This window comes from Leopardus geoffroyi, chromosome B3 (genome assembly GCF_018350155.1).
Source record: "Leopardus geoffroyi isolate Oge1 chromosome B3, O.geoffroyi_Oge1_pat1.0, whole genome shotgun sequence".
Classification (NCBI taxonomy): Eukaryota; Metazoa; Chordata; class Mammalia; order Carnivora; family Felidae; genus Leopardus; species Leopardus geoffroyi.
Genome location: NC_059337.1, coordinates 122,465,059 through 122,490,716, shown reverse-complemented (window position 1 = coordinate 122,490,716; position 25,658 = coordinate 122,465,059). Strand labels below are relative to the sequence as shown.

Below are 25,658 nucleotides of genomic sequence, written 5' to 3'. Positions count from 1 at the left end.
AGCCAAGGATAGAGTTGGATTCCTGATGACATCATTTGAGCACATCTGAATGCTGTCAGATCTCTCCCTACTCTTTTTGGTTATGTAAGCCAATAAATCTCTATGCTTAATCCAATTTGAATTCAGTTTCAAAACTTCCAACTCAGGGGCGCCTGGGTGGGTCAGTGGGTTAAACGTCCAGCTTCAGCTCAGGTCATGATCTCGTGGTTTGTGGGTTCGAGCTCCGCATCGGACTTTGTGCTGACAGCTCTAAGCCTGGAGCCTGCTTCAGATTCTGTGTCTCCCTCTCTCTCTGCCCCTCCTCTGCTTGCTCTCTCTCTCTCTCTCTCTCTCTCTGTCAAAAATAAACATTAAAAAAAAAAAAAAAAAAAAAACAACCTTGCAACTCGAAGAGCTTTGACTAATACAACCACCCGTTATCATAATCGTTATCTTCAGCACCACCCCTTCTTCCTGGAGCCAGAAGCAAAAGTCCACTTCCTGAAGCAGAACATCAGATGATTGCGACAGTCAACTGAGTGAATACCCACAGGAAGTATGGAGTGGCAGTGTGGGGTGTGGTGGTTGAGTAGGAGGCTTCGAGGTGCTTCTAGGGCCGAGGAAACATACAGGCAGAGAGCAACCATTGAGACACAGGCTCTAGCTGCCTATTCCTGGAGCATGCATCAGTCTTATCTCCCAGCTCCAACTGCAAATGCCTGTTAGACACAGATTCGAGTCACTCTTCTGGGCTGCTTAGCAGGCAATCAGGAACCACCATTCCTGTTAAAACTTCATATTTGCAAGCAATCATTCCTTAAACAGCCCAGGCCTCAGCAGAATAATGCAATTCTAGCATAATGCAATTCTAAACTCTTGTCCCAGGGCCTACTCAGTTTTGTGGATTCAAATATTGCCACTAAAAATGGTCCAAAAATGTTATCCAAGATTTTCCAGCAAAAGGAGGGCCAGAAACTCAGGGAGAGAATCAGACTTTTTCACTCACTGTATCAGGAGTAGTAAAAAGGGAAATACCAAACGCATTTCTTGTAAATCAAGACCATAAGCTCCACAAGGGCAGAGACTATGTTTCTTTCTATCACTGTATTTTTTTTCTCATTTCCAAGTGTATGCTCTATTTTTGTTTTTTAAAAAAGGAAATTGACATATGTATTTATGAGTACAAAAAGGAAACTGTTTTGCTAGGGAATGGTTTTCTGACAATATCTGAAGCCATGAACATTGAGCATATCACTATTGGGAAGCTATGCAGAGTATTACCATATGGAGTCACTATTTCACGTGTCCCCTCGGTAAGCAGGTGTGATTCGCATTCTTAACTCCCACCTGCCATGGGTCTCCCTAGGAACTCTGCCACACACGATGTGAAGATAAAACCTGACACTCTTGGGGGAAAATGAGATCTAAAAGGAGCAATAATTTTTCAAAATAACCTGGTAAACGTCAGGATGAGATGTTTCCATCAAGGAGGGTGTTCTGGAAGCCCCTTTCTAAGTCACAGCACCTAACCATAAATTGTCAGGTGATGAGGTCCACACGGATGACCCAGCAGCCGGCAGTCTTTTTCCCATCAAAACTTAGTCTTTGCCTTTGGTTTTCCATCTATCAAATCTTCTAACCTCAGTTTTTCCAGTGGTTCTTGTTCTGTCAGCTGCCTATCCATTCTGCATTCTAAATAGTCTTTTGGTTCATTTCTGCACAAAGCATTTTCAAATTTATTGTCACAGAGACACTTCATGAATTTCTCTTTAAAGCTTTTACATTCACCGAAGTGATTCAGTGGGAAGCGGCCCCTGTCCAAGGCGGTGGCTAGAAGTTCTTGGACCCAAAATTCATGACTGTGGATCTCACTGTATATATAATTTTTATTTTTTAAATTTTATTTGTTTTTGAGAGACAGAGGGAGACAGAGAATGAGCAGGGGAGGGGCAGAGAGGAAGGGAGACACAGCATCCGAAGCAGGCTCCAGGCTCTTAGCTGTCGTCACAGAGCCCAACGCAGGGCTTGAACCCACAAACCGTGAGATCATGACCTGAGCCGAAGTCAGTTGCTTAACCGACTGAGCCACTCAGGCGCCCCTATATATATAACTTTTAAAAGTAAACTCTACCTCCAACATGGGGCTTAAACTCACAACCCTAAGATCAAGAGTCACATGCTCTACCAACTGAGCCTGCAAGGCGCCCCTGTCATTGTATTTATAGGGGCGCCTATAGATGTAATAACATGATGGTTAGAAAAAAAGTATTTGTCAAAATGACTGGTCAAATATAAAAATGAATGAACGAGCATGAAAAGTTTAGAAAGGAAAAACCAAATGATGATCCCAGGGTCAGAATCAGATAATACCTCCGAGGTGTCCAGCCCTAGTTTTTGTACCAAAGCAGAGAACAACTAAAGGGCCCCCTTTCCCTTATGTTTCTTCTGCAGTCTTTTTTTTTAAATGTGTATTTATTTTTGAGAGAGAGAGAGAGAGAGGAGGCAGGGTAGAGAAAGAAGGAGACACAGAATCCGAAGCAGGCTCCAGGGTCTGTGCTGTTAGCACAGAGCCCGGCGTGGGGTTCGAACCCATGAACTTCTAGATCATGACCTGAGCCGAAGTCAGGTGTTTAGCCAACTGAGGCACCCAGGTGCCCCTCTTCTGCAGTCTTAACTGATTTTCATCATTTCTGCCTGTCCAGTGTTGGCTCCCGTTTCCAAGAGGTCCTCAATTTCCTTTTGGGAAATCACCTGTCTTCATTTTGTATCCTCTTGTGGGAAGGGTGAATTTTGGTAAGCAGCTCCCACCATGAAAGGTAAAGGAATCACATCCTTATGTTTGCCTCCCTTTCAGCCACTCTCTGTATGGACCAGTGTGACCTAAACTCAGCCCATCAGATGCTCTCTCCTAGGACTTTGACTCTTGGGCAAATGACTCAAGGATGAAAAAGCTGGTTGGAGATCATTTATCTTAGTGGTGATACACTTACCAGACAGTCTCTGCCACAAACCCTTGCTACAGTCCTTGCTGCCTAGCCCTATGGAGATTCCCCTTACTCCTGACTTTTTCTAAGCCCTGTCCTCCAGCCTTCAGCCATGCACTGAGCTGCTAATAACCTTCCACTGAATCCCCTTCTAAGTCAGCCAGTGTTAACTTGCATGCATGTGACCGAGACCCCTATCCTATTGTGCAGGCCGCCTGCTCCTCCAGCTAAATAGCCTGCCTTCTCTCACTTCACTTCTCTTTCTAGGCAGGCATTCTGCATGGCCATTTAAAAATGCCATACCGGGGGGCGCCTGGGTGGCGCAGTCGGTTAAGCGTCCGACTTCAGCCAGGTCACGATCTCGCGGTCCGTGAGTTCGAGCCCCGCGTCGGGCTCTGGGCTGATGGCTCAGAGCCTGGAGCCTGTTTCCGATTCTGTGTCTCCCTCTCTCTCTGCCCCTCCCCCGTTCATGCTCTGTCTCTCTCTGTCCCAAAAATGAATAAACGTTGAAAAAAAAAAAAAAAAAGAAAAGAAAAAAAATGCCATACCGGGGCATTCAGTAGAGCAAGTGACTCTTGATCTCAGGGTTGTGAGTTTGAGCCCCACACTGGGTGTAGAGCCTACTTACACATACATACATACATACATACACACATACATACATACAAACAAATGCTATACCGGAAGCCTCCTCCTTCAACACTTCTTCCAAGTAATTGTTACCTGTTCTTTTCATTCCCAAGTTCTATCTCCTTGTAGCAGACAATGATAGGGTTGTCCTTTCTTCTATGCATTGATTCTTCTTTCTCTGTAACTGGTTCCTCACCTCCAGCAGCTTGGACTTGTGCTTTGGCCACCATGTCTAATGTTTTTGGTCAAGCATTAGACATCTCACCCTAAGCTGGGCCAATTAGATTTCTCTTCCCTGGCATTTTATAAATTTGACCTAGGGAATTTGAAAGGGGTCGGTTGCTGAGAGCTAAGCCTCAGAAGTGGGTTGGTGCTAGGAGGAAGGTCTATAAGTTTCTGTTGCTGATGTTTGGGATTTCTTTCCTGAGTCCTCACACTTCCCTATTATGAGGAGAATTCCAACAAATGTACCTTTCTTGACAAAGTTTTCTAATATTGACTTATGTTAGCCTCAATCATAAGAATCTTAATACAGTCTCCATGTGATAGAAAGCTCCTTGGAGGCAGGGCCAGATTTTCATTCATTTGTCCATTTATTTATTATTCATCCGACATTTCTTGAGCATTTAGTATGTTCCAGGCACTGTACTGGGTGCTGGGAACCCAAAGGTGAGTTAAACAATCTCCTGTACTCAAGGAGCTTGCTCTATGTCTAGTTGGGGGTATAAATATATTTAATCAATCATTTATTCATTTAACAAATAATTCATTTATTAAAAAATGATTGCTAGCACTTACTATTATGTGACAGGCCCTGTAAGTAAATGCTTTTCTTATTTCATTCTCACAACAGAGTTATGGTTCATTTTACAGATGAAAGAACTGAGTCACAGAGACGTTAAGCAGCTTTGCTAAAGTCACAAGGCTTCTAAGTGCTGAACCTGGGTCTCCAATTCTGTGTGACTATGGAGCTCTTGCTTCTTCTTCTTCTTTTTATTTTATTTTATTTTTAATGTTTATTTATTTTTGAGACAGAGAGAGCATGCAAGCAGGGAAGGGACGGAGGTGGGGGGAGGGCAGAGGATCTGAAGCAGACTCTGTGCTGACAGCAGAGAGCCCAATGAGGGCATGAACTCATGAGCCATGAGATCATGATCTGAACCAAAGTTGGACACTTAACTGACTGAGCCACCCAGGTGTCCCTGGAGCTCTTGCTTCTAACCACTGTGTAATCTCCCTCTCAAAAAAAAAAAAAAAAAAAAAAAAAAGAATCCCAAAGAAGTAATATGACACATGCTTACACAGGTGTGTATAAGTTCACAGTGAAGAAAGAGACTAATTTTGTGAGGAGTTTGGAGTTCAAGAAAGGTTTTACAGTTGATATGGTTTGAGCAATCTTGAAGGAAGGGTTGTAACTCTGGTGCCTAGCCCAGAACTTTGCATATGAACTCAGTAAAATGGTGATGAGGTGGCTTATGCATCTGGAAGGAGCTGTTTTTCTGTTTGCATGGAGCCTGGGGTGTTTCCTACTGCCTTCTGAGGCATCCGTTTTGTGATTTAGCAATGGTGTGCAAGGTTATCAGATCATTTGCATATCATATCATTGATGCTCACAAAAGCCCTGCAAGGTAAGTATTACAGGTATTAATTTTGTAAGATGGGTGCGGAAACTAAGGATAATGTTGTATGACTCGTCCGAGACCACACATGGTGAGTAAGTGGCAGAACAAGACAAGGACCTGTGTCCTGCCCTCTGGAGGGAGGCACTAGCTAACAGGATTCCTCTAATCTAGCCGCATTCTTCACCCTTATGCTCCAGTTTTTAGTCTTTGTTCTTTCCAGCTTCTGCACCTGAGTTTTTGAAGGTTCTCTCTCCCGGGAACACTGTCCCCTTCCTTCTCATTCTCAGCTCTCCAAATCCTGCTCATCCTACATCGTCTTTCCAAGTCTTTTCCAATTTCATTCAATCCAATATCTAAGCTTCAATTTAATCCTTTAGCCCTGCTTCCAACCAGATTCCTGCCCTGAAAACTTTCTATATGGGAAGACTAGACTTGTCACTGCGGTCCAGCTTTCTTCATCAGAACTCCAGCCTTCCGTAGGACTTTTATTGCTGTTTGCTTTATCTATGTACATCTTTTCTCACTATAATGTAAGCTCCATGAGGTGCAGAACACATGCTTTTCTTCTTCTTTTTAAAAAATATTTATTTATTTTTGAGAGAAAGAGAGCACAAGCAAGGGAGAGGCAGAGAGAGAGAGAGGGAGACAGAGAATCTCGAGCAGGTTCCACACTGTCAGCACAGAGCCTGACATGGGGCTTGAATTCACCAACCATGAGATCATGACCTGAGCTGAGACCAGGAATCACACAGTCAACCAACTGAGCCACCCAGCCACTGAGGTCCCCACATGCTTTTCTTTTAGCCTCATACTTCTGTCACAAACTTATATTCTTTGGGATCACAGTGTTAACTCAAAGAAGAAAACTCTCTGCCCATCTGCTGTTAGATTGTTCAGCTCCTAAACCACACAAAACTGATACATTGTCTATCCCTTTTCTAAATATGGGGTAGGGGAGAGAATGCAGTGGCTCTCATAGGCCCATTCAGCAGTTAAAAATAACCAACATTGAATGAATTTTTACCCATGGCCATGTCTTATACAAAATATACTACATATATTAACTCAAATCCCCAGGACAACTATTATTGTCTTCACTGAACAGATGAAGATATATAGTGGTCACTTAGCTAGTAGTAAGTGGTGCAGCCAGGATTCAAACCCAGACCACCTCCAGAGTCCATGCTCTTGACTGTGACACGAAATTCTTTATGGGTAACCAAAAGTCTCTCTCTCTCTTTTTTTATGTTTATTTATTTTTGAGACCTAGAGAGAGCATGAGCAGGGGAGGTGCAGAGAGAGGATTCGAAGCGGGCTCTGCTTTGACAGCAGAGAACCCCATGGAGGGTTCAAACTCAAACTGTGAGATGATGACCTGAGCCAAAGTCAGAGCCTCAACTGACTGGGCCACCCAGGCTCCCCCAAAAGTCTCGTGTTATGATGTAGATCCATTTCGTTTCTAACCCCTACGGGAAGAGAGAACTAAAGGGGTGCGAAAATAATATTTATTATGCTCCTACTATGGGCCAGGCATTATGATAGGTGCATGATGTTTTATTAATATATTTCTTGCTGTGAGTCTATGAAACAAGTGTTAACTTTAAAGAATTTGGCTCCCAAAGTGGCGGCTACTCAAGGTTTAGCTTTCAGTTATTCAGGTTTCTTGGCTCTCAAATAAGTACCCTTTAAAGGAAATTGTACAGAAAATCCTGATTGGGGGCAGATGTGAAGGGCCAAGCGACGTTCGAATTACTAAGAAATATGTTATTGTACGGTGCATATCGAGGAATGGTTAGAGAATTCTGAAAATGCTCTTCTACAGACACCTACATAGGAATTCGCAAATTAAATAAAGGATCCCTGTCTCGGGCTGGGATTCACATCGGAGAACTTCCCCGAAGGCAAGGGCAAAGAGGGCGCCACCTGTCCGGGAGAACCCAGGAACCCGCTCTGGACACTTGGGCTCAGCCCCCTTCCTTTTCTCACACTCTAATTGGCTACTTCTTCCTGGGCCCCGCCTCCTTGGCGTGGACCAAGAAGCCGCCAAAGCCTCCTCAGAAGACCTCCTCAACACCAGCAAGCTGTTTTGCTGTCGCCCCCGTGATTGGCCAGACAGTAGCATGGGGTCTGCCTCCTCCTCCTCCTGATTGGTCATCAGCCCTTAGGCTTATGACCCTCCTGTCCGGCCCCGCCCCGTTTCCCCTTGGCAGCGGGGCCTTGGGCGAACCACCTACTCCGCGGGAGTGGGCCCCGCCCCTATGTGACGGCCAGGCCGGTAATTGGCGGGGGCGTGCAACCATTTCCGGTTTCGAGGAGGTGGGTGGGGTGCGGAGCGGGACTGAAGCTGCTGCCGTCTCGGCCGCCGCCTACAGAGTCGCCTTGTGCCTGGTGCTACCGGGACGATGCGGCCGGGGCCCGGAGGCTGCTGCTACCGTCGCCCTGTGCGGGCGAACGGCTGCGTGGCGAACGGGGAAGTGCGGAACGGGTACGTGAGGAGCACTGCCGCTGCCGCCGCCGCAGCAGCCGCCGCCGCCGGCCAGGTACGGTGGGACTGGGCGGTCGGGCTGAACCGGAGGCAGTGGGCCGGGACCCCGCGAGCTGCGCCCGTGCCGAGTCCGCGGAGGGGGCGGCCGAGCAGGGCGAGGTCGCGGTGACCGTCCGCGGGGCCGGGAGCGGGCGCCGGGCACGGCTCAGGTGTGCTGGAAGCGGTGTCCCGGTGCTGACCGGGCCTGCCCCGAGCGGGAGGCTCAAGGGAGGCGTAGGGGTTCCCCCATCTCTCCGCGTCTGAGGTCTTCCTCTTTTCCTCCAGAGGTTTGGGTTCTGCTCAAAGCCACAGTGCCTTCCTCCGCCTGATTTGACCAGAAATTCGTGCCCCTCCTCCCCCGGGGAGGCAGGGAGTGACCCTGCGGACCCTGGGAGGATCCACTCCGGGGCTCTTGGTTTTTTCCCTGGAGGCTCCCTCCTCTTGTCCTCGAGGTGGTTGCTTCCTTTAAGAGTCCTGAGAAACACCCTCGGGGTCCTCAGGAGGCAGAGAAAGTTAGGAGGTGGTACCAGGCGGAAACACACCCAGTCTCTCCCTAACACATACCTACCCCTTCTGCAAGCAAGGCATTGGACCACAGATCTGACAGTGAACCGGGCCTGGTGCCTCACAAGCATTATGCTTCTACCCAGCCCTTGGTGAAACCCCATCCCGGCCTCTAAGTAGAGTTAGGTGGTCCCTGTGAGCAAGCGTGCTATCACAGAAGGGGCTGTTGAACGCAGGTGGTGACTTGTGATGCGTCTCTATACCAGTTAACCAAGGTTGAATCACCAACCAAATTCAGGCAGTTCTGAAATATTTTGAAAAGTTGTGAATTGAAGACAATAATTGTTAACAGCCTTCCAGTTCTCTGGATGACATATTCTTCTGAGTTGTGTTTTTAAAGACGAGCTGTTTAAAAAGATTAAAGGACAGTGTTACTTGAAGAAAGTGTTGTGAGATTTACAATTGACTTTATTTTTTAAATTATTTTTAATGAAAAAATTTAATGTTTATTTATTTTTGAGAGAGAGAGAGGGAAGGGGCAGAGAGAGAGGGAAACACAGAATCCGAAGCAGACTCCAGGCTCTGAGCTGTTAGCACAGAATCCTTTGTGGGGCTGGAACTCACAAACCTCTAGATCATAACCTGAGCCAAAGTCGGAGCCACCCAGGTGCCCCTGCAATTGACTTTAATACTTACAAATCCCAATCAGATATTAAGGAAAACTTTTTTTCCCCTCCCAAAGCCATCTGTTCCCAGTAGCAGTAGTGTGACTATTGTGATTTAATTTGGCTTTAATATATCTAGCAGCCCCCGCCCCCCCCCCCCCCCCCCAAGTCAGTAGATGTTATATGGTAGATAGACCTGTTACTGTTTGGTGTGAAATAGAAAATAGAGCATTTCTCCAGGTCATGCTGACATAGTAAAACTATGAGAGTTGGGGAACAAATAAAAGACTTGACCTCCCTTGAAGTTGTAAGAGGGAAGGCACCATAATGCACAGATTCAAAAGATTTATTTTTGGGGCACCTGGGTGGCTCAGTCGGTGAAGCCTCCGACTTCGGCTCAGGTCATGATCTTGAGGCTCATGAGTTCGAGCCTTGCATCTGGCTCTGTGCTGACAGCTCGGAGCCTGGAGCCTGCTTCAAATTCTGTGTCTCCCTCTCTCTCTGCCCCTCCCCTGCCCCTCTCTTCCTCTGTCCTTCAAAAATAAATACACCTTAAAATTTTTAAGAAAAAAAGATAAATAAAAACTATTAAACAAAAGATTTATTTTCATTTTTAAAGAAATGTGTGAGAGAAGAAGTGGTAAGAATGCTCTCGTTATTAATGGTGTAAAGGGTTGTTTTTTTGGTAACATAAATGGGTAATAAGAAACTTGTGGTATAGGGTACAGCATGGAAACCTAAGGGGTAGGAGTCAGAGAATACATTGCAGATGAATGAGTGGATTATGATTTTTAAGAAGGAAAAGGAAGACAAGAGAAAGGTGTTTGCACTTCAGGAAGTGTTTTGTGTTTAGCTGCTCTTTTCACCTAACAAAGGAGTTATGTTCTGATTTAATAGTAAATTTCTCCCTCCCATAATCTAGCAATTTAACATTTGTAGGCATGATATATATTTCTTTAATGTTTATATTTATTTTTGAGAGAGAGACAGAGCATGAGTAGGGGGAGAGGCAGAGAGAGAGAGGGAGACACAGAATCCAAAGCAGGCTCCAGTCTCCAAGGTGTCAGCACAGAGCTTGATGTGGGGCTCGAACTCACAAACCTCGAGATCATGCCCTGAGTCGAAGTCAGATGCTTAATCAACTGAGCCACCCAAGCGCCCTGGCATGATATTTCTTCAGAGACAGCTGATTAATAATAAGATGAAGACACATCAAGTTGCTAAAGTGAAATTTAAAAATTTGTATGACTCTAATAGCTGGCTTTTTCTAGTATATTGTAGAGAAAAATTCCAGTCAAGGCACTGTGGTGGCATCTGGAAAAATGGTCTAGTAGAAGGCCTGAAAGAATGTTTAGGGCTCCACTGTCCCTTCTAGAAAACTGTTTGTCACAAGTCTTTTTAAAACAGAAACTTTAGAGATACAACTTTGTACATGAATATGAGGAATATTGACCATGGGTTTGTTTGTTTTTCCTTAAGCCAAAGAGATTTTTGGTAACTTCATGGGAGCAAGAGTATCTTTAAAAATTTTTTAGTTGTTTTTGTTTTAATTAAAGTGATTAAGTTAATCACTTTAAAGTGCTACATTAGTGCTCCAACCTTTATTTTTCCTCAGTTGCTGGGGAAATGTTCCCAATTATGCCATAAAAATACACATAAGATATTAAGTCTGCAGGTTTGTGTCCTCTTTTAACTGAAATATAAATCGAGAGTTTTTAAACCCCGAGATATAGGTTTGTTTCCTCCCATATCCCAGCACTTGTCTTTGGATGAACAGGAGAGAAGTTAGAAACTTCTAGGGTCCTTTTACACTCTGAAGAGTTTCTGCGTCTGATGGGATGGATATATATGCTTGCCCTTTGTTCTATTTGGGTTTAGAGTCTGAGTAAATAGATCCTGTGGTAGAATGGGCACATAAAACAATCAAACATTACTGTTTTTGTTTTCTGGGTCCCCCCCCCCCCCAGTTTCTTCTCATTGTAGTAAACTACACATAACATAAAATTTACCATCTTAACCATTTGTAAGTATACAGTTCAGTGGTATTATATACATTCATAATGTGCTACCACCACCATCAGCCCAGAGCCCGACCCGGGGCTCGAACCCACAGACTGTGAGATCATGACCTGAGCCGAAGTCGGACGCTCAACCGACTGAGCCACCCAGGCGCCCCAACTTTTTCTTCTTGTAAAACGGAAACTCTGTCCCCATCAAACAGTAACTCCCCATTCCCTCCTCCACCTAGCCCACCCAGTCCGTGGCAACCACCATTCTACTTCTGTCTCTATGAATTTGCTGTAAGTACCTCATATAAATGGAATCATACAATATTTTTCTTTTTATGACTGGCTTATTTCATTTAGCATAATGTCCTCATGGTTCATCCATGTAGCACTGTGTATCAGAATATCCTTCCTTTTAAAGGCTGAATAATATTCCATTGTATGTATAAACCACATTTTGCTTAGCCATTTGTTTTTTTTTTTCCTTGTAGGAGTTTATTTTTATTTTATTTTATTTTTCTGTATTTTTTATAATTTACACCCAAGTTAGTTAGCACATGGTGCAACAATGATTTCAGGAGCAGATTCCTTAAGCCCTTACCCATTTAGCCCATCTCCCCTCCAGCAACCCTGTGTTTGTTCTCTATATTTCAGAGTCTCCTATTTTTTGTCCCCCTCCCTGTTTTTATATTAATTTTGCTTCCTTTGCCTTGTGTTCATCTGTTTTGTATCTTAAAGTCCTCATATGAGTGAAGTCATATGAGATTTGTCTTTCTCTGACTAATTTCACTTAACATCATACCCTCTAGTTCCATCCACGTAGTTGCAAATGGCAAGATTTCATCCTTTCTGATTGGCAAGTAATACTCCACTGTATATATATATACCACATCTTTATCCATTCATCCATCGATGGACATTTGGGCTCTTTCCATACTTTGGCTATTGTTGATAGTGCTGCTATAAACATGGGGGTGCATGTGTCCCTTTGAAACAGCACACCTGTATCTTATGGATAAATGCCTAGTAGTGCAACTGCTGGGTCATAGGGTAGTTCTATTTTTAGTTTTTTTGAGGAACCTCCATACTGTTTTCCAGAGTGGCTGCACCAGTTTGCATTCCCAGCCATTTGTTAATTGACACTTGGGTTGCTTCCAAGGTTTAGGTATTGTGAATAATGCTGCTTTGAATATGGGTATACAAATACCTCTTCAAGACCGAGCTTTCCATCATCTTGGATATATATTCAGAAGTGGAATTGCTGTATCATATGATACTTCTAGTTTGAAGTTTTGAGGAAATGCCGTACTGTTTTCCACAGCAGCTATACCATTTTACATTCCCATCAACAGTGCACAAGGGTTCCAATTTCTTCACATCCTCGCTAACACTTGTTATTTTCTCTCTCTCTTTTTTTTTTTTTTTTTTTTTGCATAGTAGCTGTGAGGTAATAGGGAAAAATGTGTCTATGTGTTTCTGCTCCCATATCCTGGCATATCCTGAGCTCCCATATCCAGAGCTCATGAAACTTGTGCAATTTCCTAAGTGATAATACTAGGAGCATCTTTTGTTCTAATATTTAGTCTTTGACCCTTATTCCTGACACAGAGTATCTAAATCCCTTGGAATTTCCCCAGTGATAGCAGTGTCTTTTGTTCTAATGAGGTGACTCTGTGTGGGTTCCCGGATGGGGGCTGCTCACCAGAAAGACCAAGCCAGGTGTCAGCTCCACCCCCATTCTCCACAGAGGAGCGAGAGGCTGAAATGAAGTTAATGATTGCTGATGCGTGAAGCCTCTATAAAAATCCCCAAAGTACCAGGTTCAGGGAGCTTCCGGGTTGTTGAACATATGGAGACGCTAGGAGAGTGGCGCCCCTTCCCACACACATTGCCCCTGTTCGTCTGTGTCCTTTATCGTATCTTTTTATAATAAACTGGGAAATAGTAAATAAACAGTTTTCCTGAGTTCTGTGAGACATTCTAGCAAATTATCAACCAGAGGAGGAAGTGGTGAGAAACCTGATTTATAGCCGATGGGTCAGAAGCCATGGGACAACCTGGACTTGTGACAGGCATCTGAAGGGGGTGGGGCCTTCACCTGAGGGATCTGACACTATCTCCAGGAAGAGAGTGTCAGAATTGGGTTAGATCGACACCAGCTGGTGTCACGGTGGAACACCTCCCCCCGCCCCAATCAGGTGTGAGAAGTGCTGTGAGTGTGGTAGCTCAGTGAGAGGAGAGGAGGAACATCGCAGGAGCATTGGGTTTTGCTCTTTACGGGAGCCCTGTGTAGACATGACTGTTTTTTAACGATGACAGTAGACGTGGAGTTTTCACAAGGAAGAGGAGCAATAAAGCAGTAATTTTTCCTCCCTTACCATTCAGAGGGGTGAGAGGAGGGCCAGCCTTTATTTGAGGTGAAGGGTGGCAATTAGCACTAGGAAAACTTTGAAAGAGTTAGAATTGGGAGCTTTGGCAGAATTAGAGCTAGAAGGCACCTTTAGGGGTTTATGTAATTCAGTTCTTTTATCTCTTTGTAGGACTTTATTAAAAAGTAATCTTGATAGATGATTCTATTCTATTTTTAAAGACCCCTAGAGGATTTGCAGGAACTTTTCTTCAGCGTGTTGCAGCATTCAGTGATCTTAATTGCAAGAGTTTCTTACTGTGGGTTTAACGTTTGATCAAATAAATGCCGTATTTTGGTTGCACCTGAAATAGAATACTTGTTTTTACTTTTAGAGCTCCTTGTTTACAGCCTTTTTAAAAAAATCTCTTTCATTTCTTTAAGGAACGTTTGAGGTTTGGGCACACATTTTACCTTCCTTAACTAGTTAATAAGTATTGAAGGGAAAAAAAAAATTTACCTGCCTTTGAGACCATTTTGAACCTAACTTTCTAACCTGTAGAAGTAGTTTTAGAAGTAGTTTTAATGATATATTAGAATGATGACAGCCTTCTAGCTGCCAGAATAAGATTCTATCCTAAGGAGGACTTAGGGCACAAGTCATGTTCTTATTTAAATATAAGACAAGCAAAGTAGAAAGAACAAAGGGCCAGTCTTGCTACTTAGGAGGCAAATGAATAACTAATGGAGGGTGGTTTACTAAATAGCTACTAGCTTTTGTTTCCACTGAAAGGAAACAGTAACTGAAAAGAAGTTAGTTTTAAGACAAGAGCTGGAGGAGTATCTGTTCACACTTGGCCATGATACCTGTTCACACTTCACAGGTCTCATGAGACATCCAAAGACCTCAAGGCGTTGAGCCAAAATAATGTTGTAACTACAGTTGTGGGACTAGATTTTTGTTTTGAATGCACTTCTTCCAAGGAGAAGAACATTTCAAATCTTCCTAGCTGGGTCTGAAAGATTCCAGAGTCATTAATTCCACTCAGGAATTCTCTCGAATAAAACTTCTTGGGCAATGAAAGCAGTATTTAATACGTAAACCTCTGTATTCTTAAGACAGTATTTTAAAACTTGGATATTCAGGGAAAGCAGGCTTGCCCACTTTTTAGGGTTGGCCTAGGTGCCCTAGAAACTTTGTAGTGCTCTGGGGCAAGATAGTTAATTGGTTGAGATTCAATTAGATTCAGTTTTTGAAAGAAAGAAGTAGTGTTTTATTGGCAGAATAGGCAATTGAGAGGGATGGGTAGAGACTGTGTTTGCATTCTGAGTGGGTGTGCCTTACTTGATTAAATACGTGGTTTGTGGCCTCAGAAGTCCGTTGCCTTCTGAATAGCTTCTAAGAAGGCTTCCATAATATAATTTGTAGTTTGTGACTGATTAAGCAAGTAAGCCCTTTCTCTCAACGCATTTAATCTGAGAACATTCATGTTGATGTTTGCGGTCTTTAATGCTACCTTCAAGACCCATAATAAAGATTAAGGTTGCTATTTTTCCTCTTTAAAAAATTTTTGCTTCTGATTGTAGAAATAATACATGTGTACTGTAGGACCCAACAGGATTGGGATAATCCCTGGTGTAGGGGTATTGATTTTTTTTAGTGTGGTCTGTTTTACCAGCCTGCTGCTTTCTGCTAATCTCTAAGTACAGTGAAATACGCAGTTGTACTGAGACTATGGGTATGGCCCAGCCTTACTCCAAATAACGCATATCGAGGTTGGGGAAAGTATTCAACAAATTTGGTAATCTGGTAGGTTTAGAAAGTAAAGTACTGACTTCCCAAATTTGATGGTTTTGACTTATTCTAAATAAGCCTCCTGCTGTCCAATTAGTAAGCCTTCAGCAAACATCTGAGATTTTACTGCATAGTTCCCCTTATCCGTGGGGCATATTTTCTAAGATCCCTAGTCAATGCCTGAAACCACTGTATACAGTAGATAGTATCAAACCCTGTATATACTATTTTTTCCTCTACATACATTCCCATGATAAATGTTAATTTATAAATTAGGCACAGTAAGAGATTAACCACAATAAATAATAATAAAATAGAAAATTATAATGATACGCTGTAATAAAAGTTATGTGAATGTGGTTTCTCTCTCTCAAAATACCTTATTGTACTGTACTCACTGTTGTGATAATGTGAGACGATAACATGCCTACAGGATGTGACGAAATGAGGTGAATGATGTAGGCATTGTGACACAGCATTAAGACTGGTGTTGACCTTCTGATGATACGTCAGAAGGAGGATCATCTTCCAGACTGTGGTTGACTGTGGGTTTGGAAAACATGGGTAAGGGGGACTTCTATATTTGCCTTGTGCCTGGTGTGTGGTAGGATCTTAGGGAATCATAGTTGAAGGAATGAACTGGTGGTGGTTGAAGCCATGAGAATTGGTGAAGCAGAAGGCACTAAGCAAGAAGAGGAGGCACCTAGGAAGTAATATGGGGGAATCATAATGTTACTGGGAGAAGACACACACACTGCTGAGGAAGGCTGATTGTACAAGAACAGAATCATTGGGAAGTGGTTTGAGAAAGCCCAAGGAGAGAGAGAGAGGCCATTTCATTAAGGAGGGTATGCAACGTGGTGGCGGTGGGAAAGCAAGGCTATAATTGTAACAGGTACCATTTACTGTGGCCAGGACCTCCTCCAGCTTCTTCACGTATCTAGTCTTCACAAGGTCCTTTCTGGGTGTATATTATCCCCATTTTATAAATAAGACTGAATTCCAGATCATTTAAATAACCAGTCCAGTTAGTAAGTTGATAGAACCTGGTGTGTCTTACTCTATTAAGTCACTGGATTTGGCAGTTTAGAAATTACTGGTAAGTTTTGAGGAGTTTAAATTAGATATGCCACAAGTTATGCCACACTCTGAACATATATTCCCAGAAGTGTCCTCCTTTTTTCAGCAGGGGAATTTTGAAAAGTAGGGAGTCCACATTTTTTTTTTTTTTTTTGCAATCAGGATAAATTCCCTCATTTGTGTCAATAGCATCCCCATATGGAATGACTGAAAAGTGCTTCCAAAGCTAGCTGTAAAGCAAACATATTTTGACATTACTGTTTTCCTGCCTCAAAAATGGAGACCCCCAAGTATGTATGCACGGGAGCGTTTTCAGTTAGTTCAGTGGCATCCTGTGCACGCGGGCAGCGAGGCTCTGCCCCGGAGTTACCGTTCTCACCTGCCGCCCACGTCTCCTCTGTAGCGTTTCCCAGTCTCCGGGTCAGCGTGTCACGGCATCACAGACCCGCGTAACAGGAGAGCGGAGCACGAGGGTGGCTCTGCCACAGGTGACTGCACCTTCATCTCGGCTCTCTTCCACCTCTGACACGTTCTGGGCCTGTGGCACCACACCCTCCGCTCTGGCTGTGTGGTGGACGCCGACTGAGAGGCAACCTGGTTCGCATGCCTTTGCCTTCTCTGCGAATAATCTCGGATTATTCCGGTGGTCGCCTCTGTGCGACACGAACACGTTCCTTCCTCGGTCCTGACTGACACGGGGGTAGGCTCCTGTGCCACAATGAACCTAACAACACTCTCTCACGGGGATTTATGGTTTCAACAGGGAAAGAGTCTGAAGGGCACTGGATCTCCAACATCCTGGAGAAAAGGTCTGTGAACTCCTGCTGCTGAGGTCCCAGGTGCTAGTTCCTGTCTGACTTTTCTGAGTTGTTCATCAGTTCTACCCTCCTCCCTCCTTTTATTTATTTTTTGCATGCCTATGATCCTTGCAGTAAATCACCTTTTTGGTTAGCTAGAGTCAGTTTCCACTGCTATCAACTGAGAGAAATTTAACAGGTATATATTCTGTGTTAAAATGTCTTAGAACTTCTGTACACTTACACTGACTAGGCACCTACTGATTTTCAGAGCGTCAGTAAGAATTTTTAAAAGGGCTCCTAACTCTGTTAATTTTGTGCATTTGGAATATTGTTTACTCTTATCTGGGATAAGGGACATCTGGTCCAAAATTATAAGGCAGTACCTTTCCTGTTTTGAAGACGTGAGTGTCTCATTGCCACCTATAACTAAACCGTTCCAGGTTCTCATTAACACACGTGAAGACAGACCAAAAAAGGAAAAACAAAAATCAGAACTAGTATTTTTAAAAAAAGACAACAGAAGACCACAGATCAAAATTCAGACAGTATTTGTCTGCTAACTTTGCCTAACTATGGAGAACATGCTCATAAACATTAAACAAGACTCATTCAGGGTTGAAAAATCACAAATCAAAGAGGAAGTAATAGATTATTTAGTACAAGAGTTTAAGAAAATGGGACTATTTAGAAGAAAACTCTGGTTAGAGCTTCTCCCCACACCATAGCATCACAGAGACTGCTAACTGGCCCCCTGTAGATATTCCTATCTCCCCTTTGGTAATAGAAGCTCTCAGATTTAGCTGAGTCCATGGTCATCCAGCTACAGTCTATATTTCTTAATCTCCCTGGCAGCTAGGGGTAGCCATGTAATGAACTTTGGCCAACAGGAAGTGAACAGAAGGGGCAGGTACCAGGGCCGGATTACATCCTTTAAAACAATTGTTCTCCTTCCACTTCTCTTTCCTGGAGAGAAAGAGAATGAAGTGCCAGTGGCCTGGAATGTAGATGGATGTGGTTGAAGACGGAGATGTTAAAACAACAACAACAACAACAACAACAACAACAAAACATCCTGGTGCCTGGGTGGCTCAGTGAGTTAAGCCTCTGACTCTTGATTTCTGCTTCAGTCATGATCCCAGGGTAGTGGGATCAAGCCCCTCGTTGGGCTCTGCTCTGAGCATGGAGCCTGCTTAAGATTCTCTCTCTCTCCTCCCCCCCCCCCCCGCCCCTCTCCCCAGCTCATGCTCCCGTGCTCTCTCTCCCTCTCTCTCTCTCTCTCAAACAAAAAATAAACAGGAGCACCTGGGTTAAGCGTCTGACTTCGGCTCACATCATAATCTCACAGTTCGTGGGATCGAGCCCCCTCCTTGGGTTCTGTGATGACAGCTCGGGCCTGGAGCCTGCTTCAGATTCTGTGTTTCCTCTCTTGCCACCCCTTCCCCACTGTGGGTTTTTTTTTTTTTCCCCTCTCTCTCAAAAATAAACACTACAAAAAGAAATTTAATAAATAAAAATAAAAACATCCTAAAAGATTACAAAACAAAGATAGCTCATACCCTACTGAATGCTACCTGTCTACCTTCAGACTTTACAAAGAGAATTTCTATCTTGTTTTTTTTTTTTTTTTTTATGTTTATTTATTTTTGAGAGAGAGAGCACAAGTTGGGGAGGGGCAGAGAGAGAGGGAGACACAGAATCCAAAGCAAGCTCCAGGCTCTGTGCTGACAGCAGAGAGCCCAACACAGGGCTCGAACCCGTGAACCGTGAGATCATGACCTGATTGGACCCTTAACCGACTGAGCCACCCAGGCACCCTCTATCAAAGTTGTTTGAACAACTTTATTTTGATGTCCCATTTACATCAACAAAAACAAAAAACCATACTGAGACTTCTGCTTATAGGTTAAAATTAATAGGTAGAGACAAACCATCACTTTCACAGAACAACTAGATAAAACTACACTGATTACCCAAAACAAGAAATAGTTTTAAAGACATTGAAGAACTGTCTCTCATGCAAAGCAAAGAGGGCAAATAAACTAAAATTCCAGAGAAGAAGAACCTTTCCTTAGTGAGCTGAAATCGCTAGTCATTTTCTTCCCTGGTGTTATTTGCAGAGTGTGAGCACGAATGATCATAAATGGGCTTGCCACAAGCAGAAGAACTCTGCCAAGAGGAAGAAAAACCAGTGGAGCTTATGATAGCTCTATAGGATGGTGTGACAGACTGAATTCTAGCAGAGCCCCAGACCTACGGCCAGTTTTCTGCACAGGACACTTACCACGTGCTAGAGAAGCTAGAGAGCTAGACTAGAAAGGTGGCTTGAAATCAACCACAATGCTAGAGGGAGGGGCTTGCAACAAACACAATGGATCCCATCCTTAGATGGAATCTACCCAAAGTTTTAGCCCAGTCCCACCTATCTCAGTCCCTGGTTAGATTGCGGGTGCTCAGAGCAAAAGGAGAAAACAACATGGACTTGAGTCTCTGCAGGTCCTTTATATATATAGTGTCCAGCAATCAATCAAAGATGTCTGCTTTCCTAGGGGCAGGGAGAGAATGTGGACATGCCTGAAATAGAAAGCAGAGAATACAATAGTCTACACATTCCCTCTCTTCACTTCGGTACTACCAACCCTGGGAAATCCCTTACAACTTGACCCTCTCCCTCTCTCCTTAATTTCACGTACCCGGGAATGGACATTCCTCCTGTTTCATTTTTTAACATCCCAAAACTGCACAAATAACTTTTAGACATCAAAGCCTCTCCTAGGAACCCAGAGCCCCCTTTCTACCAAGGAGCTCAAAATCAGCGTTACCATCTCATTCTTCTCAACAAATATTTAATCTCTATATCAAGGTTTGTACTCTGTATTTGAAGACACAAATAGATAATCCTTGTATTCAAGGACTCTTCAGGGTTTTTTTTTTAGCGAAAAAGGATGCAAAGATCAATATGGTTTTTGAGATTAAAGAGTATAAGGAAACTACTTTACAGAATACTGTCAAAAGGGATTTATATTTAAATACACAGGATGAAAAATACACCAACACAGTGAGGAGCCCTTCTTTTACAAGTGATTCTGAGTCCTCTTCACATGACTAAATGACAGCACCAAGGAAAGGAGATTGAGCAATGTGTCCAGTCACACACATTCTAGGAAACTGAATTCAAAAATTTAATTCTAAGTTCTAAATTGCGATTAGAATCCAAGTCTTTACATTTTCAATTTATTGCCATTTCTTAGTCATATTTCTCAGATTTTCTATGAATCAAATTTTCCTTTAATTATTTCAGAAATACTACAACTTAGTCTGTTTTAAAATCATCAGTGGCTTAATATTAGAATTTCACTTAAAACTCACCATTTGTGCTCCTTTTTTGCTACCCATACAGTAATTAGATAATTTTGCTGCTCATAGTACTTAGCTATACTTGGATTGAGATAAATAGTTATATGAGCTTCCACTGCTAAGAAAACGTCTGCTTTTAGGAAACCAGGACACTAATTTAGCTGTCCTAGAAATAAACTGCTCTCTTTGCTTCTACATGCAAGCCAAGCCTGCGCAGGAGGCAATTAAGATGCTAGCTGTTAGCACATAAACAGGGGTCTCCAACATGTACTTCTGTTACAGTCTAATTGGTGATCACAGGTGTCTCAGCTCAGCTTCATGGCATTTCAAATCAAGGTGAGAACGGGAGACATGGCAGAAAAGTCCGTGCTGACAGGCTTCCCTTCCCTTGAAGCACTAACCAGCATGTCACAGCTTGGACCCCTCATAGGACAATGGGAAGGGGTGCTACAGAAGTCCCACTTGTGGCCACGCCACCCCTTAGAAAGAACTAATGGAAAGGCGATAAAATACACTAGGGTCTGTGCCATTTCCAGGCCATCGGACGGTCATCGGCCTCTTCCTGCTCCTCCTCACAGGCTGTCACTGCCACTACCAGGAACGTTCGGTAAGCTCCTGCTGAGTCTAACCACCTGTAAACCTGAAACAATAAAAACTACGCTACGGGTTTCTTTAACGGCAAACGTACCACAGCTTGTTTCTTGTGTATATTTACAACATTATTTTGGGAAACTGGTTTTTGTCAACTAGCAAGTATATATGAAATAGCACACTGTAATTAATACAAAAAGCAGATTAAAAGGTACTCAACATATAGATTTATCAAAACTTAATTAGCTTATAGGCTTTAGATCTTATTTTTTCCCATTAAATAAAACATTAAAGCTATCATTAATTCTTTCATTTATTCCATTAATACTTCCTGAGCCTCTATGAGCTAAGCATGATCTGAACACTGGAATACAATACCATACACTCCAATGGGAGAGGCAGACAATTAATAAGCAAATAGATATACACTAAAATACCAGGCAATTGTAAGCTCTATAACCAGAAAAAAAAAAAAAAAAAAATCATGGGAAGAGGAAAGCATTTTAGACAAGGTGGTCAAGGATAACCTGTCAGAAGGAGGTAAGGGGTAAGCAAAATGTACACAGAGGCAGGGAGAAAACTAATGAGAGAAGTTTTCCAGGCTGGAGTTACTGTGAGGGCAAAAGCCCCGGGGCAGAGGGTGGGGGAAGGGCAGAGGTGCTTCTTGAGGTGTTCAGGGAAGAGCAGAAAGGCCCACTCGGCTGGAGTGCAGTGACCTGACGGGATATGAATGAAGTCAGAAGTATGGGAGAACCTGATGACACAGGGCCCTGCAAACCAACAGAAACTGTCTTTTGTTGTCAGTGATAAGAAGCCCTCAGGGGCGTGTTGATCTGACTTATGTTTAAGTAATTCCCCCAGTCCGTTTAAGAAGTTTGTCCTAGTGAAGTGTTAACTTCCCTTTCTCCCCCAAAAGTATGAAAACGACCCTCATTTTGGCGTTTATCATTACCATGCATGAAAAAAATACCTTTCTGGGACGCCTGGGTGGCTCAGTTGGTTAAGCATCCTGATCTCAGCTCAGGTCACGAACTCCCCGTTGGTGGGTTCAAGCCCTGCCTCAGACTCTGATGCTAAAAGCAAAGAGCCTGGTAGGGATTCTAGCTCTCCCTCTCTCTGCCCCACCACCATGCGCATGCAAGCTCTCTCTCAAAAATAAACAAATTATTTAAAAAGATGAAAAAAGATTCCTTTTATAAATGAATGAATGAATGAATGAAACGAAACCTTCCCTGTAGACACAGCCATAAGCAATACAGTATTCTCCTGCATGTTTTTAATCCTTATATACATATCACACCATATGTATCTTTTTGCAGCTTTTGTTTAACAATATGTTTCTGAGATTTGCCCATGTTGATAATACAGATCTAGAGTCATTTCTTCAATGCTGTATAGTATTCATTCTAGCAATATGCCATACTGGTTTTTTGCTTGTTTGTTGTAGGAGGGTAGGCATTCTCCTACTAATGAAAAACTAGGTTACTTCCATTTTTTTGTTATTACATTTCTACAGTAAACATTCTTAAACATGTCTCCTTGTGGCATGAGCAGAATTTCTTGGGAAAACAGCATGTTACAGGTTGAACTGATCCCCCCAAAAGTAATATGAGGTCTCATTCCCAAGACCTCATACATTATACGTTCATTAGGTTGATAGAAAAATGTTCATCCTTAGTATAGGCTAGAACAAAAATGTTTGCAAATCTCAGCTATTGTATATACCCAGATAAAAACTTAATAGGGTGGTCATTATGAATACGTGTATTTCAACTTTTCTAGAAATTGCCACTATTCTCCAAGACAATTGTACCAATTTATACTAAGAGCACCTGTATATAAATTCCCATTGCTACATAACGTTGCCAACATTTAATATGGTCTTTTATTTTTACAGCTTTCAGAAAGGTAAAGATGGAAACAGTTACTTCATTGTTTTATTTACAATAACTTGGACTAGTGAGGATGAGCATATTCATATATTTATTTTGCGATAAGTTCCTTTCTCTGTGAATTGACAGTTCCTATCTTTGGCCCATTTTTCTGCTGGAGTGCATACTTGCCTCTAATTTATATGGCTTTTGCACCTGGATACTAACCCCTGGTGTTACTGTGTTTATGATGTCATATTGTGCACAAGGCCTCTGTTTCTTACATAACAGTTTTATTGAAATGTAATTAACAAATCATTACATTCGCCCTTTCCAAGTGTACAATTCATTGGTTTTTATTATATTCACATAATGGTGCAATCATCACAACGTAACTTTAGAACAGTTTCATCGCCCCAAAAACAAACTCCACCCCTGGCCCTGACAAACTCCTAGTCTACTTTCTATCTCTATGGATTTACCTGTCCTAGACATTTCATGTTAGTGGAACCACAGAGTATGAAGCCTTTGATTTCTGGCTTTTTATAATACGTATAATGTTTCTTTCATCTTTAACATGTATCATTACTTCCTTTTTATTGCTAAATAATATTCCACTGTAAAATTATTCTGTATTTTGTTTATCTGTTCATCAATTTATGGACATTTGGATTGTTTCCACTTTTTGACTCTTAGGAATAATGTTGCCGTGAGCATTTATGTAGAAGTTTTTGTGTGTATGTTTCATTTCTCCAGGGACTAGAAATGCTGCATCATATGGTAACTTTACGTTTAGCATTTTAGGAACTGTTTTCCAAAGTGTCTATATCATTTTGTGATTACACCAGCAACGTACAAGGGTTTTAGCTATCCTAGTGGATATGAAGTAGCATCTCACTGTGGTTTTGACTTGCGTTTCCCTAATGACTAATGATGCAGAGCATCTTTTCGTGGATTTACTAGTCATTTGTATATCTTCTTTGGAGAAATGTCTATTCAAGTCCTTTGTTTTATTTTATTTTATTTTTTATTAAAAAAAATTTTTTAACGCTTATTTTTGAGACAGAGCATGAACGGGGGAGGGTCAGAGAGAGGGAGACACAGAATCTGAAACAGGCTCCAGGCTCTGAGCTGTCAGCACAGAGCCCGATGTGGGGCTCGAATTCATGGACCACAAGATCATGACCTGAGCCGAAGTCGGCCGCTTAACTGACTGAGCCACCCAGGCGCCCCTCAAGTCCTTTGTTTTAAAATTGGGTTGTCTTTTTATTGTTGAGTTGTAAGAGTACGTTATGTATTCTATATAACAAGTCCCTTATCCACGTATGATTTCAAATACGTTGTGAATTATCTTTTCATTCTATTGACAGTGTCCTTTGAAATACAAAAGTACAAAGAGGTAAAAAAGTTAATTTTGATCTACTCCAATTTATTTGTTTTTGGTTGCTTATACTTACAGAGCCATATCTAAAAAACCACTGCCTAGGGGTGCCTGGGTGGCTCAGTCAGTTGAGCAACTGAGTCTTGACCTGAGCCGAAATTAAGAGTCAGACGCTTAACCAACTGAGCCACCCAGGTGCCCCTGCAAAGGTTTTAAGCGATCAAACTTATCAACCTTTATTTTATAATTTGTGCTTTGGTAGTTTTAGGAAAGTCACTCTATACTTTAAGGTCATAAATGTTTTCTCCTCTATGCTAGAGTTACATATATATAATTTTCATATTTGAGTATCTAACAACCTGGAATTGATTTTACAGATTGGTGTGAGGTGGGGATTTTTTTTTTCCTTCTTTTTCTATACAGAAAATCACCTCTCTCAGCACTAGTCCATTCCCCACTGATTTGAAATGCCACCATCATTATCAATCAAATTTCATATTCATAGTGTGCTCTTTCTGGGTTTTCTATTCTGTTCCATCAAAATCATACTGCCAATATCACTATAGGTTTATCCAAGTCTTATTATCTAATAAAGGTGATTCCTCCTACCTAATTTCTCTTCAAAACTGCCTTGGCTCTTCCTGGTCCTTTGCTTTTGCACATGAATTTTAGAATCAATTTGTCAGGAAAGAAAGCATGAGGAAGAGAGGAAGGGAGACAGAGAAGGAAAAAACCCCAAAACACTCAGAAGGTAGGACTGTGTAACTGAAACGCTCTGACTTAAAGATCAGGTGAGGAAAGTGACATTTGTATCACATTTTCACCAATGCAATTTGGGAACCCAAGAGGATTCTGTGTTACATTATATTTTGAGATAGTAGTTTTACTCATTTAAAGATACGGTTTGGATCACTTAAATTGCAGTCAATTGCACTTTAGAAATCAGAAAGCTTAAAAAATATTTCTACAGCTTTCTTTAAATTCATTTTAAAATTATATTCTGATCAGAATCATATATATACACATACGTACATATACATTTTTTTAATGTTTACTCATTTTTGAGAGAAAGAGATAGAACATGAACGAGGGAGAGGGAGAGAGAGGGGGAGACACAGAATCTGAACCAGGCTCCAGGCTCTGAGCTATCAGCACAGAGTCTGATGTGGGGCTTGAACCCATGAACCATAAGATCATGACCTGAGCTGAAATCAGAAGCTTAACCCAGTGAGCCACCCATGCACCTCCCTCTTTTTCTTAAGAGAGAAAGCGCAAGCACACACGGGAGAGTGGCAGAGAGAGAGGGAGAGAGAGAATCTCAAGTGGTCTGTGCCCCACGTGGGACAGGATCCCCTGACCTTGAGATCATGACCTGAGCCAAAATGAAGAGTCGGACGCTCAACCAATTGAGCCACCCAGGCGTCCCACACATATACTTTTTGAGTGGGCAATCTCATTTCCAGGAATTTATCCCTATGAAAAACTCAAAAGTGTGAGAAGATATACAAAGTGTTGACATATTGAA

General features: G+C 42.4%; 1 protein-coding gene across 1 annotated transcript in view; it reads left to right on the top strand.

Moving 5' to 3' along the window:
- The first annotated feature begins 7,523 nt into the window (after window positions 1–7,523).
- Window positions 7,524–25,658, top strand: part of SPTLC2 (serine palmitoyltransferase long chain base subunit 2) — a 103,211-nt gene continuing 85,076 nt past the window's right edge. Inside the window, exon 1 of the mRNA XM_045451695.1 lies at window positions 7,524–7,755. Within this exon, the coding sequence (XP_045307651.1) occupies window positions 7,618–7,755 (138 nt within the window). The 5' untranslated portion in view covers window positions 7,524–7,617. The remainder of the gene's footprint in view (window positions 7,756–25,658) is intronic.